Genomic DNA, 15,040 nt, shown 5'->3' on the forward strand with positions numbered 1-15,040 from the left:
ACGGACAAAAATTACATCCCTGCAGTAAAATTTCCCAATATATATTATAGATAGATATTACACCAAAGAAAATTTTCCAATATATATTATAGATATTACAACAAAGACTGCTTCACCAGCTCATTGGTGGTCATTAAAGAGAAAGCTACAAAAATAAATTGTAATGGTGCTCAAGTGCTGCCTCATTGGTTTTTCAAGCTCGTTATAAACATTTATGTCACAATAAAACATGTCACACTAAGTAGATACTGAATCAAATAAAGGAGTTATTATAGAGTTCTATCTACACACAATGTTTTCGTCCACTGACATAAACTTTACCAAACATAATTCAAAGTCAACAAAATTATTCTTCCAGTAAAAGAAACGTATGTATGAATGACATAAAAAAGTTGGACATATTTCGTCTCAAAAATTAGTGAGAGATTCTGTGCATACTTAATAGATTTTGTTGAATCTTTTTGATGGAAGAGAATATTCAAACTTACATTATCTCTATATCGTCTTTGCCAATTGAAGGTGCAGGTCTAGGAGGTCCCCTTGCTATTGGCATCCCTCCACCAAAATCAGCTTTGGGCTTTGCATAATCCACAAAGATAACTCGTCCATTTAGCTCCTGCAAATTACAGTTTTGTCATTTTTGGTTGTTATAATCGGGGGGGGGGGGGGGGAAATGGAGCACTGAAAACCGTAGAGAATTACCTTTCCATTCATCTCTGTTAGAGCTTTTTGTGCTTCATCTTCTGAAGCGAAAGTTACAAACCCGAACCCTTTTGATTTGTCCGATACCCTGTCCATTACAATTTTAGCTGAAAACACAAGACTAATTGTTAGGCAGATGATAAACGTAGAGAGTGGCTCATCAGTTTAGCATACTAATCACCTTCAATAACTTGACCATGTTGGGAGAATGCCTCTGATAATCCCTTCTCATTAGTGTAAAACGGAAGCCCTGAAAACATATTTACAAATGCATTTCAGAACATATTGTGAAAAGCTTATAAGTTGTTAGATCACATGAACACGTATCATAAAAGATAGATGATCTATCTTATTGATTGCTCAAACTCTAAGGCTGTTTGGTATGAACGACACCAACATTACAAAACCTAATAAAAGAAAGTGGGAGGCGAAGATTCTTCGCTTTTGTGTTCAACATGAGGAGCAGGAGAGAAACCATCCAACTGTGAGAGGATTAAAATTTGGCAGGGGAAGAAATGACAGACACAAGAACTGAATGTGAGAAATCAGAAAAACCACCTCATATCGTATTCATACTCAACCAGAAAAAATGATTATAGGCTTATTCCTCCTAAAATCTTTCTTTCTAAACAACTACCCTGCCAAAATATTTCCATTAATCCCTGCCTACCAAGCAAAACACACTCCAACTTATGCCCAATCTCAAGTCCACCATTGCTTTACAACTTAGTCAAAACCCCATGTGGAGACTCGCTTTCTTTCTAAATGGTCCAATAATCACTTCAATTTTTTTTGTATATAACATTAGCATTCATGGATACAGTAGACGAAAGTAACCAAGTAGTTCCCATGATCAGTTATCGTCAAATTCTGCAGCAATTAATTTAATTTTAGGTTTGAAATTCACACAGCTAGGAGCTAAAATAAGCTATTAGGCATTTCGTCAAACACTTTGTGCTCTTTCTGAACCTATCAATAAGAGTGAACACCAAAACTAGTCGTTGGTTTTGTTCCTAGTATTTGCAGGAAGATAATTCTTAACATAAAAGGTTATCAACGCGATTTTCTGATCACAATAACAAAAAATGTTTATTTAACAAATAAAATTAATGATATATTATGTATGTGTCCATAAAGATATATAATATATAGAGATTAGAGAGAAATGATACCTCCAACAAAGAGCTTAGAAGTAATTCCTCTGCAACAGATTAGAAGAGCAGGAGGAAGAAGGGAAGAGTGGGATAAACCAAGTCTTGAGCCAACTACTTTGTTAAGAGCCGCCATTTTTCTATTATACATATACATATATATGTATAATGGCAGAGAGAGTGAGAGAGTAGAGTGGAAGAGAGGTTTAAAAGCTAACCCTCGACTGAGAAAGAATGATGCCAAATTAGACAAAATAGTACTCTTAATTGAAACTGTTTCTTTTTCAAAATATATATATGTGTATAATAGAAAATTATTATTATTCTTTTTTTTTTTTTTTTCATTTTGAGTAAGTTTGAAATTTGTTTCATATCAAAATATTTTTCACAGTCAAATTGTCTCATTTTACTTGTACTTGACTTTCAGGCTCAAATTTTAACAATCATGATGATAATTTATATAGGGAAATTTGGTTTTATATACTTAAAAAATTAAAAAAAATTAAAAAAAATTATTATTAAACCAAAAATTTAAACCCTAAAAAAATTATACTTTTTTTTCAAAACTCCAAAAATACCCCCCTCACAATTCTCTCTCTCTCTGCATCATCTCTCTCTCTCTATCTCACCCCAACCGCCCACCCTCACCACCACCTCCGACCTCCATCCTCCGACCTCCGACCTCCGACCCTCACTGTCACCTCTGACCATATGCACCAACACCCCAACCCAGCCCCACTCTCTCGGACCGCCCAAAAGTCGCACCCCGAAAACCCACTCTCTCTTCCTCTCTCTCTGAAATCGCAGAAAAAAAAAATTGCTCCAGGTCCGATGGTCGGACCATGGGTCCGATGGGGTCCGAATTTTTCTCTCTAAAAACGCAAAAAAAAAAAAAAAAAAAAAATTGCTCCGGGTCGATGGTCGGACCCATGGTCCGACCATCGGACCTGGAGCAATTTTTTTTTTCTGCGATTTCAGAGAGAGAGGAAGAGAGAGTGGGTTTTCGGGGTGCGACTTTTGGGCGGTCCGAGAGAGTGGGGCTGGGTCGGGGTGTTGGTGCGGGTGGTCGGAGGTGGCGGTGAGGGTCGGAGGTCGGAGGTGGTGGTGAGGGTGGGCGGTTGGGATGTGAGATAGAGAGAGAGAGAGAGAGAGAGAGAGAGAGAGAGAGAGAGAGAGAGAGAGAGAGAGAGATGATGCAGAGAGAGAGAATTGTGAGGGGGGTATTTTTGGGGTTTTGAAAAAAAAGGTATAGTTTTTTTATGGTTTAAGTTTTTGGTTTAATAATAAATTTTTTTAATTTTTTAAGTATATAAAATCAAAATTCCTTTTATATATCTATTTAATGCTGTTGTTAGCGATGATGACATTTTTGGAAATTATTTTACCAGGATCTTAGATCTACTCACAAGTATGTTGATTAACACCCTAAATATGAACTTTCTAAAATGATGAAATAAACACGTATAAAGTTTAAGAAACCTTACATTGGGTGCAGCGGAATATAATGACTCCTTCCGTTCAGATATCTAGTCCTTGATTCCTTTCTGTAGCAGAGCATTATCAATATCTGAACTTGGATCTCTTTCTCTGAATCTTTGATGCTGAAACTCCTTTTGCTGAAGGTCTTTCTTCACGATCTTCCTCACTATGATTGAGGTATCACTTGATGTGTGTGGGCACTACTCATACACTAAGAATTTCGAAATTTAAGGAAGAAGAAAGAGAAAGTGGGTTCAGCCAAAGATAGGGAGAGAGAGGCTCAGTTTTTTTCTGAATCAGAAGTGTAGAATTTTTTGTGTAAATTTCCTGAAGCCTTCACTATCTATTTATAGCATTCCACTAGGGTTAGGTTTGAATTATTTGGCATTAAAATAATGAAAATATCAGAGGGAAAAACTCTACAAAAGTGGCCGGCCCTACATAGTGGATTTGGGCCTCACTTTTTGCAATTTTGCAGTTTTATCTTTTCTGCATCTGATTTTCTCAAAAACGCTAATTTTCTAATTCAACCATTTAAATGTCAATTCTAACTATTTAATAACTATAAATAATTATTAAATAATATTGTCATTTATCATATTTATTAATTGAACCATACAAAGTATCATAATTAACAAATATGCCCCTAAAACTCTTTCTTTACAATTTCGCCCTTACTTAGTGAAAAATTCACAAATAGACATAGTCTAATTTGAGAATTATAATTGATTAATCAAAACCAATTACATGAGTCTTACAAGCAATATTATCTCAACTAGTGCGGGGACCATGGGTCTATATAACCGAGCTTCCAATAAGTAGATGAAGAATTTAGCACTAAAACTCACTAACTTATTAATTCTTCGTTGAATCCACGCATAGAACTTAGAATTGCACTCTCAGTTATATAGAATGCTCTATATGTTCCACCATATAGACACATCATTAGTTATCCATTGTTATAATCCTAATGTGATCAATGATCCTCTATATGAATGATCTACACTGTAAAGGGATTAGATTACCGTTACACCCTACAATGTATTTTATCCTTAAAACACTTGACCCCGTATAAATGATATTTCAACTTATGTGAAATGAGTACTCCACCATTTATGTTCGTTTGGTCAAGCTCGAAGGAGATCATCCTTTGCTTACTATTCGCCAAATAGAAGCTATAGATTCCATGTTTATGTTAGCGCTCCCACTCAATTGCACTACCGTGTTCCCAAAATGTACGTATCACCCTGACCCAAAAGTAGGCTTAACTAACAAATCAAAGAACACGAATAGCCTTTCGAGATCGAGCCTAATCATAACAGGATTAAGATCATTTGATCTAGGATCAACTAGGCGATATTGACTTGAATAGATATTACGGTAAGTTTAATTAAATCTAAGTCAAAGTTCAATATCGGTCCCTTCCGATGCATACTCTATGCATCCAACCTGAGCTTTACTTTAACCAATGCTCTGGAAAGAACATAGCATTTCTCCAAATGCAAGTAAACTCTGTTGTAAATTATCATATCAGTAAAACCCTATGTCTGATAAATTTAGGAAACTTTATTCACATAGTCATGTTTACTTTCCAATGTGTTGACGGCACAATAAACAGGATCAAGTATGTGAAAAAGGTTTCAGATGAATTTATACATTATGTACATATAATCATGAAATAAATCATGTGAACCATGCAACATTAAATGTTATTTTTGATCTATATTAATAAGTAAATCTGATTATATTGAAATGAGTTTTATTTAAGGCATAAAACCCAACAGACATGGCTGCCTTCACAAACATTCTTATACTTTTCTTGCTCTCTCATTTTTTTTTAATTTTTTTAATTTTTCTTAATATTATTTCTATTTACTACTAATTACATTAATGTCAAGTAATTAAAAAAAATAATTATATATGTGTCTTTTCATTTTTTATCATTTTAATTTTTCAAATAAATATTCAGTTACAAAAGAAGCAATATGTGTCTTTTCATTTTTTGAGTGTATCATTTTAATTTTTTAAATAAATATTCAGCTACAAAAGAAGCAATTAAAAAAAATAGAATAATTATCTTTTTTACCCCCTGTACTTATGACACTATATTATTATGCCCCTTAATCTATTCAGCTTGTTACAAATAGTCCTTGTATAATTTTATATGCATACATTTAGTCCTTCTGTTTATTTTGTTTAAAAATACCATTTGTATTGATGATGTGGTATTATAACAAAGGATAGAGTAGTAATTTCATCTCTTTTTAGAGGGAAAATTGACTATGAGGTGGCATAATAATTGACAATGAAAGATGATTAAAAAATGATTTCATAACCTTTTAAAAAAATTTAATAAAAATAATTTTATTAAAATAATTCCAATCGTTTTTTAGCAGTTCAAATTAGAAAAAGGTGTAAAATTAGGATTCTACAGTATTTGAAGAGATAGATATCACTAGAAAGAACATGACATTTTTGGAAAATTAAGGTAATGATATTCTATTTTTGGGGATGTTATTTTTCATTTTTTTTTCCTGTGATTGTAATTTTTATGACTTGTAATTTATTTTCCTAATGGTATATAATTTTTCAACTACTATCTATGTATAATGCCACATTATTAATTTAACAGTCAACTTTAGTCAATTTTAACAGAATTAGATAAAAGGATTATACTATTCTAACTGATATATTTTAGGGGGTATTTTTAACTACACTTATAAATTAAGGGGCATCATAGTATAGTGTCATAAGTACAGGGACTAAAAAAGCTAATTATTCAAAAAAAAATAATTAAATAAAAGTAATAATATATGTGTCTTTTCATATTTTTAAGTGTATCATTTTAATTTTTTAAATAAATATTCAGTTAAAAAAATATATGTAACTCTAATTAATCAAGTAGACTTTTGTTAATATTTTTTTTTTCAATTTAATATTAACTATTAATACTAAGCAATTAACAGAAAATAGTAACATTCATCTTTTGTCAAAAAAAAAAAAATAATAATAATAACATATAAGTCTTTTCGTATACACATTAAAACTTATATATTTTGAGGTGTATTTACATGGGACTAATTATTTATAGAAAAAGGAGAAGAAAAATGAATCATAACATCAACAAATAAAGACTACATAAATATAAAAACTGATAATCATTACTTAAATAATAATGACCAACTTTATTTATTTTAGACATTTTCATGTAATCACTTACTACATAAACGTTAGTATTTATCTTATATATATTAATGTAGTTTATGCTATAATAATATCAAATGGAAAAAATAATTAGTTCTAAAATAAAAGAGCAACGATATTCCCATCCCTCTTCTCTAATAATTTAATAATTATAGCCATAACAATCAGGTAGTGACATGGTAGGTTCCACAAACTATCTTCTTTTATTCTTGCCTTGCTTTCCTAATTTTTCTCTATTTTTATAATTTTTTTTTTATTTATTTTTTATTATAATATAATTTATAGTAATAGTAATATTTGTCTATTATTTAAAACAAACCCTAACCATTCTCATTCTCTTATATTTTTTATCTGTTGGTGTCTCTTCCATGTGGCAAGACAAATTGTATATTAGAGAAAGGCACCAGTTGGAGACCATCCAACCCATCAAACCAGTCTCCCCATCTGTACATTGGCCGATGAAGCTCGACGAAGTTCTGGTATGGGCAAAGGTTCTGATAACAGTCACCCTTTCTGCCTCCATGTTCCTTCCCCCATATTAAAGTACGTAGGCCTAATTTATTTCTTTGTTTATCTCTTCTTATTTATTGTTTTTGTCTTTCTTTCTATTATGTTGGATTGTGTCTCAATCTCAAAAAGTTGAGAACAACTCAGTTTATAATTAGTTATTATCATTTATGTGATGATTAATCTCAAATTAATTGGTTTCTTTTTCTTTTTTCATGTTTTCTTTTCTCTTATTATCTTACATTATGTTATGGAAACGATAATATTTCTCTCAATATTGTCATGTATATATATTATTGATGGATGAGAAAATTAAGCTTCACAGTTTCTGCAACTGATTATGTTATGGACTTTGGATGGTCAGATTTAGGGAGTTTGTTGTACAGAAGGCCTATGTTTCAACAAACTAATTCTCCATGACCCAGATTGATTGCACTGATATAAAGGTGGGTTTTGTTTAAACTCTGTAATGATACTGTGGAAGTTGATCCTCTAAACCAACTATTTATCCTACTCACCTAAACCAACTAACTTAACTAACTTTCGGTTATGTTAGTTAGTTAGTTGGTGCTATCCTTGTTTGAGTTGGGACTATATATAAGTCTAGTCTTTTCATTTTAAAGCAGACAACAGAAGGCAGAAGAGAGAGGATAAGAGAGAGGATTAGAGAGAGTTGCTTAGGGTTCTAAGCTGAGAGTTTTGTTCTTGAAGAGGGTCAAGAACAAGGGGTGTACTCGGGTTGATAGAGAGAAAACTGTGACTGTTTTCTCTGGTGTGTGTCGAGTGCCATCTGAGCTGTGATTGCTCTGGTTATTATAATTGTACTGTTGCTCCCTTATTCGCATATTAATGAAGATTAGTGATGTTTCTCAGCTGGAGTATGGCCAGGGATCATATTGATCTCTAGGACCGGAACCAGGATAAAATCGTGTGTTGTTCTTTGTTTGATTTCAGATTTGACTCATTGTGAAGATTAATTGGTTTATGTTCATTTTACTGTCAAAGTTGTGAGTTCATTGCAGATTTTATGATTGAATCCTCAAGGTTATTTCCGCTGAAATTACAAAAAAATCAGAGCTTAGGTTCAAGATCCATTTGAGGAATTCAAGAATCAAGATTCAATCAAGACTCATCTGCAACCAGTTATGACAGGATCAACAAGATTTGAACTTGAGAAGTTCAATGGGACAGGGGACTTTGGCCTGTGGAGAGAAAGTTTGAAGGGAATTCTTGTTCATCAAAAAGTTCCCAAGGCATTGAAACCCAAGGAAGAACTCACTGACAAGTTGCAGAAGGAAGAACTTGAAGATATGGAGGAGTTGGCATATTACACTATCATAATGTACTTGTCCAATACAGTGAGAAGAAAGGTTCAGAATATGAAGACTGCTCGAGAACTATGGAGCAAGCTTGAAGAGATTTACATGAAACCCTCTCTAACTAACAAGATTAATTTGTTAGAATCCTTATATGGTTTTAAAATGTCTTCTCATTTGTCTTTAGATGATAACCTTGATGTATTTAACCAAATCATTATAGGATTGGCTAACTTGAAGCACACCGTTGATGAAGAAAGCCAAGCTGTCATTCTTCTCAGATCTTTGCCACCTGCATACCAAGAATTAAAGGCTGTGATCAAGTATGGAAGAGATACTCTCACCCTTGATGATGTTCTTGGAGCCTTGAAGTCCAAAGAACAAGAAATGTCCAAGGAGAAAGACAATGTCAAGGATGAAGCTTACTTGGCCAGAGGAAGAGACAACAATAGGGGCAGAGATCACTACAGAAAGGATCATTTCAAAGGCCAACATAGATCCCAATCAAGATCAAAATCAAGAGGAAAATACCATAAGGACAGAAAATGTTATTTCTGTGGGAAAGTAGGTCATATCAAGAGGTTTTGCATTGAGTTCAAGAACAAACTCAAAGAAGACAGAGAAAAGAAGCATGATTCTGCTTCTAATGTTGAAGAATCAGATCGTTGCTCATCTGATGGTGACTTGTACATGGTTTCAGATCAAAGAATCACAAATGAATGGATTCTTGATTCTGGATGCACATACCATATGTGTCCTATTCTTGAAAATTTTATTGACTATAGGAAAGTAAATTCTGGTACTGTACTAATGGGAAATGACAATTCTTGCAGGGTAATTGGCATTGGAAAGGTTGCTATTAGGCACTTTGATGGTACTGTTCGAATGCTACATGAAGTAAGGCATATACCAGAACTTAGAAGGAACTTAATATCACTTGGTACTCTTGAGGATGAAGGCTACAGTTACAAGTCCAACAATGGTCAGATGAGAATTGCAAAGGGATCTCTTACCATCATGAAAGGTGAAAAGAAGAATGGGTTGTACATTCTGCAAGGAGAAACAGTAATGGCTTGTGAAGCTAGTATTGTGCAACACCAAGAAACTGAGATGGAACTGTGGCATAAAAGGATGGGTCACATGAGTGAGCAAGGAATCAAAGAACTAACCAAGCAAGGACTCTTAGGCAATTTCAAACCGAACTCATTACCTTTTTGTGAAGCATGTGTGTTGGGAAAGCATCACAGATTGAAATTCATGGCTGGCCATCATTGTTCTAAAAGACCATTAGAATATGTTCATGCTGATTTATGGGGTTCTCACAAGGTTGGAACTCACTCAGGTAAACACTATTTCTTGTCCATTGTAGATGATTTCAGTAGACATGTATGGGTTTATTTACTTAAAACCAAAAATGAATGTCTTGAGAAATTCAGAGAATGGAAAATTGAAGTGGAAAATCAGTATGAAAGGAAATTGAAAGTGCTTAGGACAGATAATGGTTTAGAGTTCATTAATACTGAATTTGGTTTGTTGTGTTCTGAATTTGGAATTGTTAGACATAGGACTGTTAAGCACACACCTCAGCAAAATGATGTTGCTGAGAGGATGAATAGAACCTTGTTGAACAAGGTTAGGTGCTTGTTGATTAGTTCTGGTTTAGGTAAAATCTACTGGGGAGAGGCTTTGATCACTGCATGTTATTTGATTAATAGGAGTCCCAGTAGAGTGATTGATTTAAAAACTCCCTATGAAAAATTGCATGGCACTACACCTAAACTGAATCACTTGAAAATATTTGGCTGCACTGCATATGCACACCAGAAACTTGACAAATTGGAACCTAGGGCTATTAAATGTTTCTTTCTTGGATATCCTAAGGGTGTTAAAGGATATAGACTATGTCATGTTGAAAATGGAAAACCTAAGATTATCATATCTAGGGATGTAGTCTTTAATGAGCATGATTTCATGCACTTGACAGCCAAGGAAGGCAAAGGTTCTGATGTTCCAGGTACTAACAGGGATGACCTTGCTGAGTTGGAGATCAACACTGACAAGATTGAAGTCTCCATTGATTTACCCCACACACCAGAAGCAAGGACATCTCTTGAGGTGGAAACACAGGGTGCAGACACAACTGAGGCTGGTACAGATACAGCTGAGGTGGAAACCAGTCAAGATGATCAACCAGATTTGACCAACTATCAATTGGCTAGAGACAGGTCAAGGAGAGAAATTAGACCTCCCAGTAGGTATGCTGAAGCTGATTTGATAGCCTATGCCCTGGCTGTGATACAATCTGAGAGTGAACCTGAACCAACTACCTATGAAGAAGCAATTGCATGCAAATCAAAGAAGAAATGGCTTGCTGCAATGGGAGAAGAGATGCATTCCTTGAAGAAGAATAGAACTTGGATTCTGGTGCCAAGACCAAAAGACAAGAAAGTTGTCTCCTGCAGATGGTTGTTCAAAGAGAAAGAAGGAATGTCAGAGGGTGAACCACCTAGATATAAAGCTAGATTGGTAGCTAAGGGATTCACACAGGTTGAGGGAGTTGATTACACAGATATCTTCTCACCTGTTGTGAAGTACAAGACCATTAGAATGATGTTAGCCATTGCTGCACACAATGACTTGGAAGTTGAGCAGTTGGATGTCAAAACTGCCTTCTTAAGTGGTTTTCTGGATGAAGAGATATTCATGGAACAACCACCTGGTTTTCAGGTGGAAAATGGCAAAACTGATCTGGTTTGCCTGCTTAAAAGGTCATTGTATGGGTTGAAACAGTCACCTAGACAATGGAATCAAAGGTTTAACCAGTTTGTTCAGAGTATTGGTTTTTCAAGGTCAAAATTTGACTCTTGTCTTTACTACAAGGAACTAGGAACACCTAAGGTTGTGTACCTATTACTATATGTTGATGATATGATGATCATCAGCAAAGACAAGGCTGAAATACAAGTCATTAAGAACAAACTCAACTCTGAATTTGAAATGAAGGACTTGGGAGCAGTCAAGAAAATTTTGGGGATTGAAGTCATGAGGAGCAAGCAAGAAGGAAAGATGGTGCTAACTCAAAGAAGCTACATTGAGAAGGTGATCAAGAAGTTTAACCTAGATTCATCTAAGGCCACTGCAGTTCCACTTGCAGGGCACTTCAAGTTGTCCAATGAGTACTGCCCTAAAACTGAAACTGAAAGGGAAAATATGAGAGGTGTACCATATGCTATGGCTGTTGGATGTCTAATGTATATTATGGTCAGTACTAGACCTGATATAGCACATGCTCTAAGTGTTTTGAGTAGGTTTATGGCAAACCCTGGGTTAGAGCATTGGAATGCTGTAAAGTGGCTGATTAGATACTTGAAAGGGACAATCAAGTATGGTCTGATCTATCAGAAAGACACATCTGATGTGAGGTTAGAAGGCTATGTTGATGCAGATTATGCATCAAACAGGGACAATCGAAGATCTACCACTGCTTATATGTTCTTGGTTAACAAAAGTTGCATATGTTAGAAATCACAACAACAACCAGTGGTGGCACTGTCAACTACTGAATCAGAATTCATGGCCACCACTGAAGCATTCAAGGAAGATATATGGTTACAAGGAATACTGCAAGAGCTGCTACTGCTCAAAGACAAAGGGACAGTCTATTCGGATAGTCTGTCATCTATTCATTTGTGCAAGAATCCTGTATACCATGAGAAAAGCAAGCACATTGACATTAGATTGTATTGGATTCGAGAGAAGATTGAGGACAGGGTTTTGGAATTGGAAAAGGTGCACACAAGTGACAACCCTGCTGACATGGGAACAAAGGTTCTCACATTCAGCAAACTGATGCATTGTCTCAGTTTGCTGAACATTGGTTCTTGCTGAACATTTCGAGATATCACATCATCAAGACTTCAGTGAAAAGATTCTGGTAGGTTGCTTTAGAGAATCAAGGTGGAAATTTGTGGAAGTTGATCCTCTAAACCAACTATTTATCCTACTCACCTAAACCAACTAACTTAACTAACTTTCGGTTATGTTAGTTAGTTAGTTGGTGCTATCCTTGTTTGAGTTGGGACTATATATAAGTCTAGTCTTTTCATTTTAAAGCAGACAACAGAAGGCAGAAGAGAGAGGATAAGAGAGAGGATTAGAGAGAGTTGCTTAGGGTTCTAAGCTGAGAGTTTTGTTCTTGAAGAGGGTCAAGAACAAGGGGTGTACTCGGGTTGATAGAGAGAAAACTGTGACTGTTTTCTCTGGTGTGTGTCGAGTGCCATCTGAGCTGTGATTGCTCTAGTTATTATAATTGTACTGTTGCTCCCTTATTCGCATATTAATGAAGATTGGTGATGTTTCTCAGCTGGAGTATGGCCAGGGATCATATTGATCTCTAGGACCGAAACCAGGATAAAATCGTGTGTTGTTCTTTGTTTGATTTCGGATTTGACTCATTGTGAAGATTAATTGGTTTATGTTCATTTTACTGTCAAAGTTGTGAGTTCATTGCAGATTTTATAATTGAATCCTCAAGGTTATTTCTGCTGAAATTACAACAGATACTTCCAAGCTACTTTTAGATTGCACTTAACCTATACTATTAGGAAGCTTGTGTTCTATATAGATAGTCGGCATCAATAAGTCTCATATAATCCAATAGTCTTCATAATAAAATGTATTGTGATAAATTTGTAAGTATATACATATATATGATCATATTTTTTATTTATAAGTCCTCTAATTAAAACATCAACTTAATAAGAATGTTTTTTAATTAATTTTTTATCATCTATTCCTTCAAGAAAAATAAGAGTATATTAATGTTGAAATAGTAAGAAAATAGTTATCATTCTTTCGTTCTATTTATATGATTTGTTTAATTGTTTTTAACTAATACATATATTCACATTTTTTAACCAATATTTCCATTGATTGTGTAACTGTAAATTTGCACTCTATTTATTTTATTAAATTTGTATATATTTATATTTTTTTAATCTTATATTACTCACGAAAAATGTCTTTATTTAATTTTTTTTTTTTTGAAAAAATTTAAATTATATTTTAAAGATAGCATATCTCAATTTCATTAATATTGTTAGAGCATAAACTAAAGTAATATAAAACTTAAATAACGTTTAAAGATTACTTTAAACTAAAATATTATTGTGTAGTGAACTGCTTACATGGAGATTTTTTTAAATATAATAAAATAAAATTAATTTCTTTTATTTGGACATTGAAATAAAATATTTAGAAATCACAAATTTAAATAGAGTACGTAATACATATTTTTTTTAAATCTTTCTTTATTAATTGATTACAAATTTATTCATCTCAAAAGACATACTCGAAAATCACACCAAAGACCCTTTATCTTATAAAATTAACATTTATATTCAGCTTTTAATAAATTATTCCTTACAAAAAAAAAAAAAAAGTTTTGATAAATTATATAAGGTTGAAAGAAAATTGAGAGTCCACAATATCAATTAAGTTATCAATAATAATTTAATGGTATGGTAAAAAATATGATATTTGATATAGCCTACAAAATATGTTAAATTTAAGACAAAATTTAACATGATGTACATTTGTAGCAATTTTTTTATTTATTTATTATCATGTCATTTTAGTTATTATATTATTATTTTAACTATATACGTTAATATTTTAAATATAAAATTTACTATTTACATATTATTAAAAAAAATATATTAAACTTTAGTAAAGTTACAATTTAATACAATTTTATTATTTAGTTATCATTAAATAATAGATATAATTTATTTTATATTAAATAATTTAATATTTATAAAATATTCGCTGCGAAGCGCGGGTTGTTTCCTAGTTATGGAATAATCATGATGATAATTATGGATTTTTTCTTAAAATCAATTGGTAAAAAGTGGAGTAACCAATCTTCTTATATATAATTCAATACTTTTACATTTAATTCATTTGAGAGAACATTCTTTAATAAAAACTATCAAAATTTATAAATGACTATGTACTTTATACTTTCTCAATAATTATTACACCAATTAATAAAATTATTTTCACACCATTGCTCCGTGCGTAGGGATGCACACGGGACGGGGAATTAGCGGGGAGTGCTCTCCCCGTCCCCATCCCTGTTAAGGATTTTAATCCCTTTTCCCGCTTATTCCCCATTAGGGACGAGGTCGGGAATTCCTAATGGAGCGGGGACGGGGACAGGGGAATCCTCTATTGTAAAAAGAAAATTATTTTAAAAAATTAAATGTATAAAATTATTAAATTACATAAAGATAAAATATTACATATTATTTACTATTCAATATAGTAATTATTATGCATAAACACAACTTCAAAAATTGTAAAAATGATATTAATATACTAAAAAAATTACAAACGTATTTATAAAATATAGAATATTAATAAAAAATAATTAATAAATTAAATGGGTCCCGTCGGGGCGGAGAGTGTCATCCCCGTCCCCGTCCCGTTGAACATTTGGGGACAAAATTTAATTTCCGTCCCCGCTCCGTTCCCCATTTAGACGGGAAATTCCTACGGGGCACCATCCCCATAAGGAAAATGTGCATCCCTATACGTGCGAGCCACAAAAACTAGTGATGATATATAAAAATCTGACTAGATATTTTTTGCAATTTGAAAAAAATTAAGGTAATTTTGTTT

The 15,040-nt window shown here is 33.3% G+C and overlaps 1 protein-coding gene across 1 annotated transcript; it reads right to left on the minus strand.

Moving 5' to 3' along the window:
* Positions 1–246: 246 nt before the first annotated feature.
* On the minus strand, positions 247–2,116 carry LOC115698694 (small RNA-binding protein 11, chloroplastic). Its single transcript, XM_030625835.2, has 4 exons — positions 1,875–2,116; positions 884–952; positions 703–809; positions 247–616 (listed from the first exon to the last, which is right to left on the minus strand). The coding sequence occupies exons 1-4, from the start codon at positions 2,008–2,010 to the stop codon at positions 485–487; spliced, it is 444 nt and encodes a 147-aa protein (XP_030481695.1). The 5' UTR covers positions 2,011–2,116; the 3' UTR covers positions 247–484.
* Positions 2,117–15,040: the final 12,924 nt, after the last annotated feature.

This window comes from Cannabis sativa, chromosome 8 (genome assembly GCF_029168945.1).
Source record: "Cannabis sativa cultivar Pink pepper isolate KNU-18-1 chromosome 8, ASM2916894v1, whole genome shotgun sequence".
NCBI lineage: Eukaryota > Viridiplantae > Streptophyta > Magnoliopsida > Rosales > Cannabaceae > Cannabis > Cannabis sativa.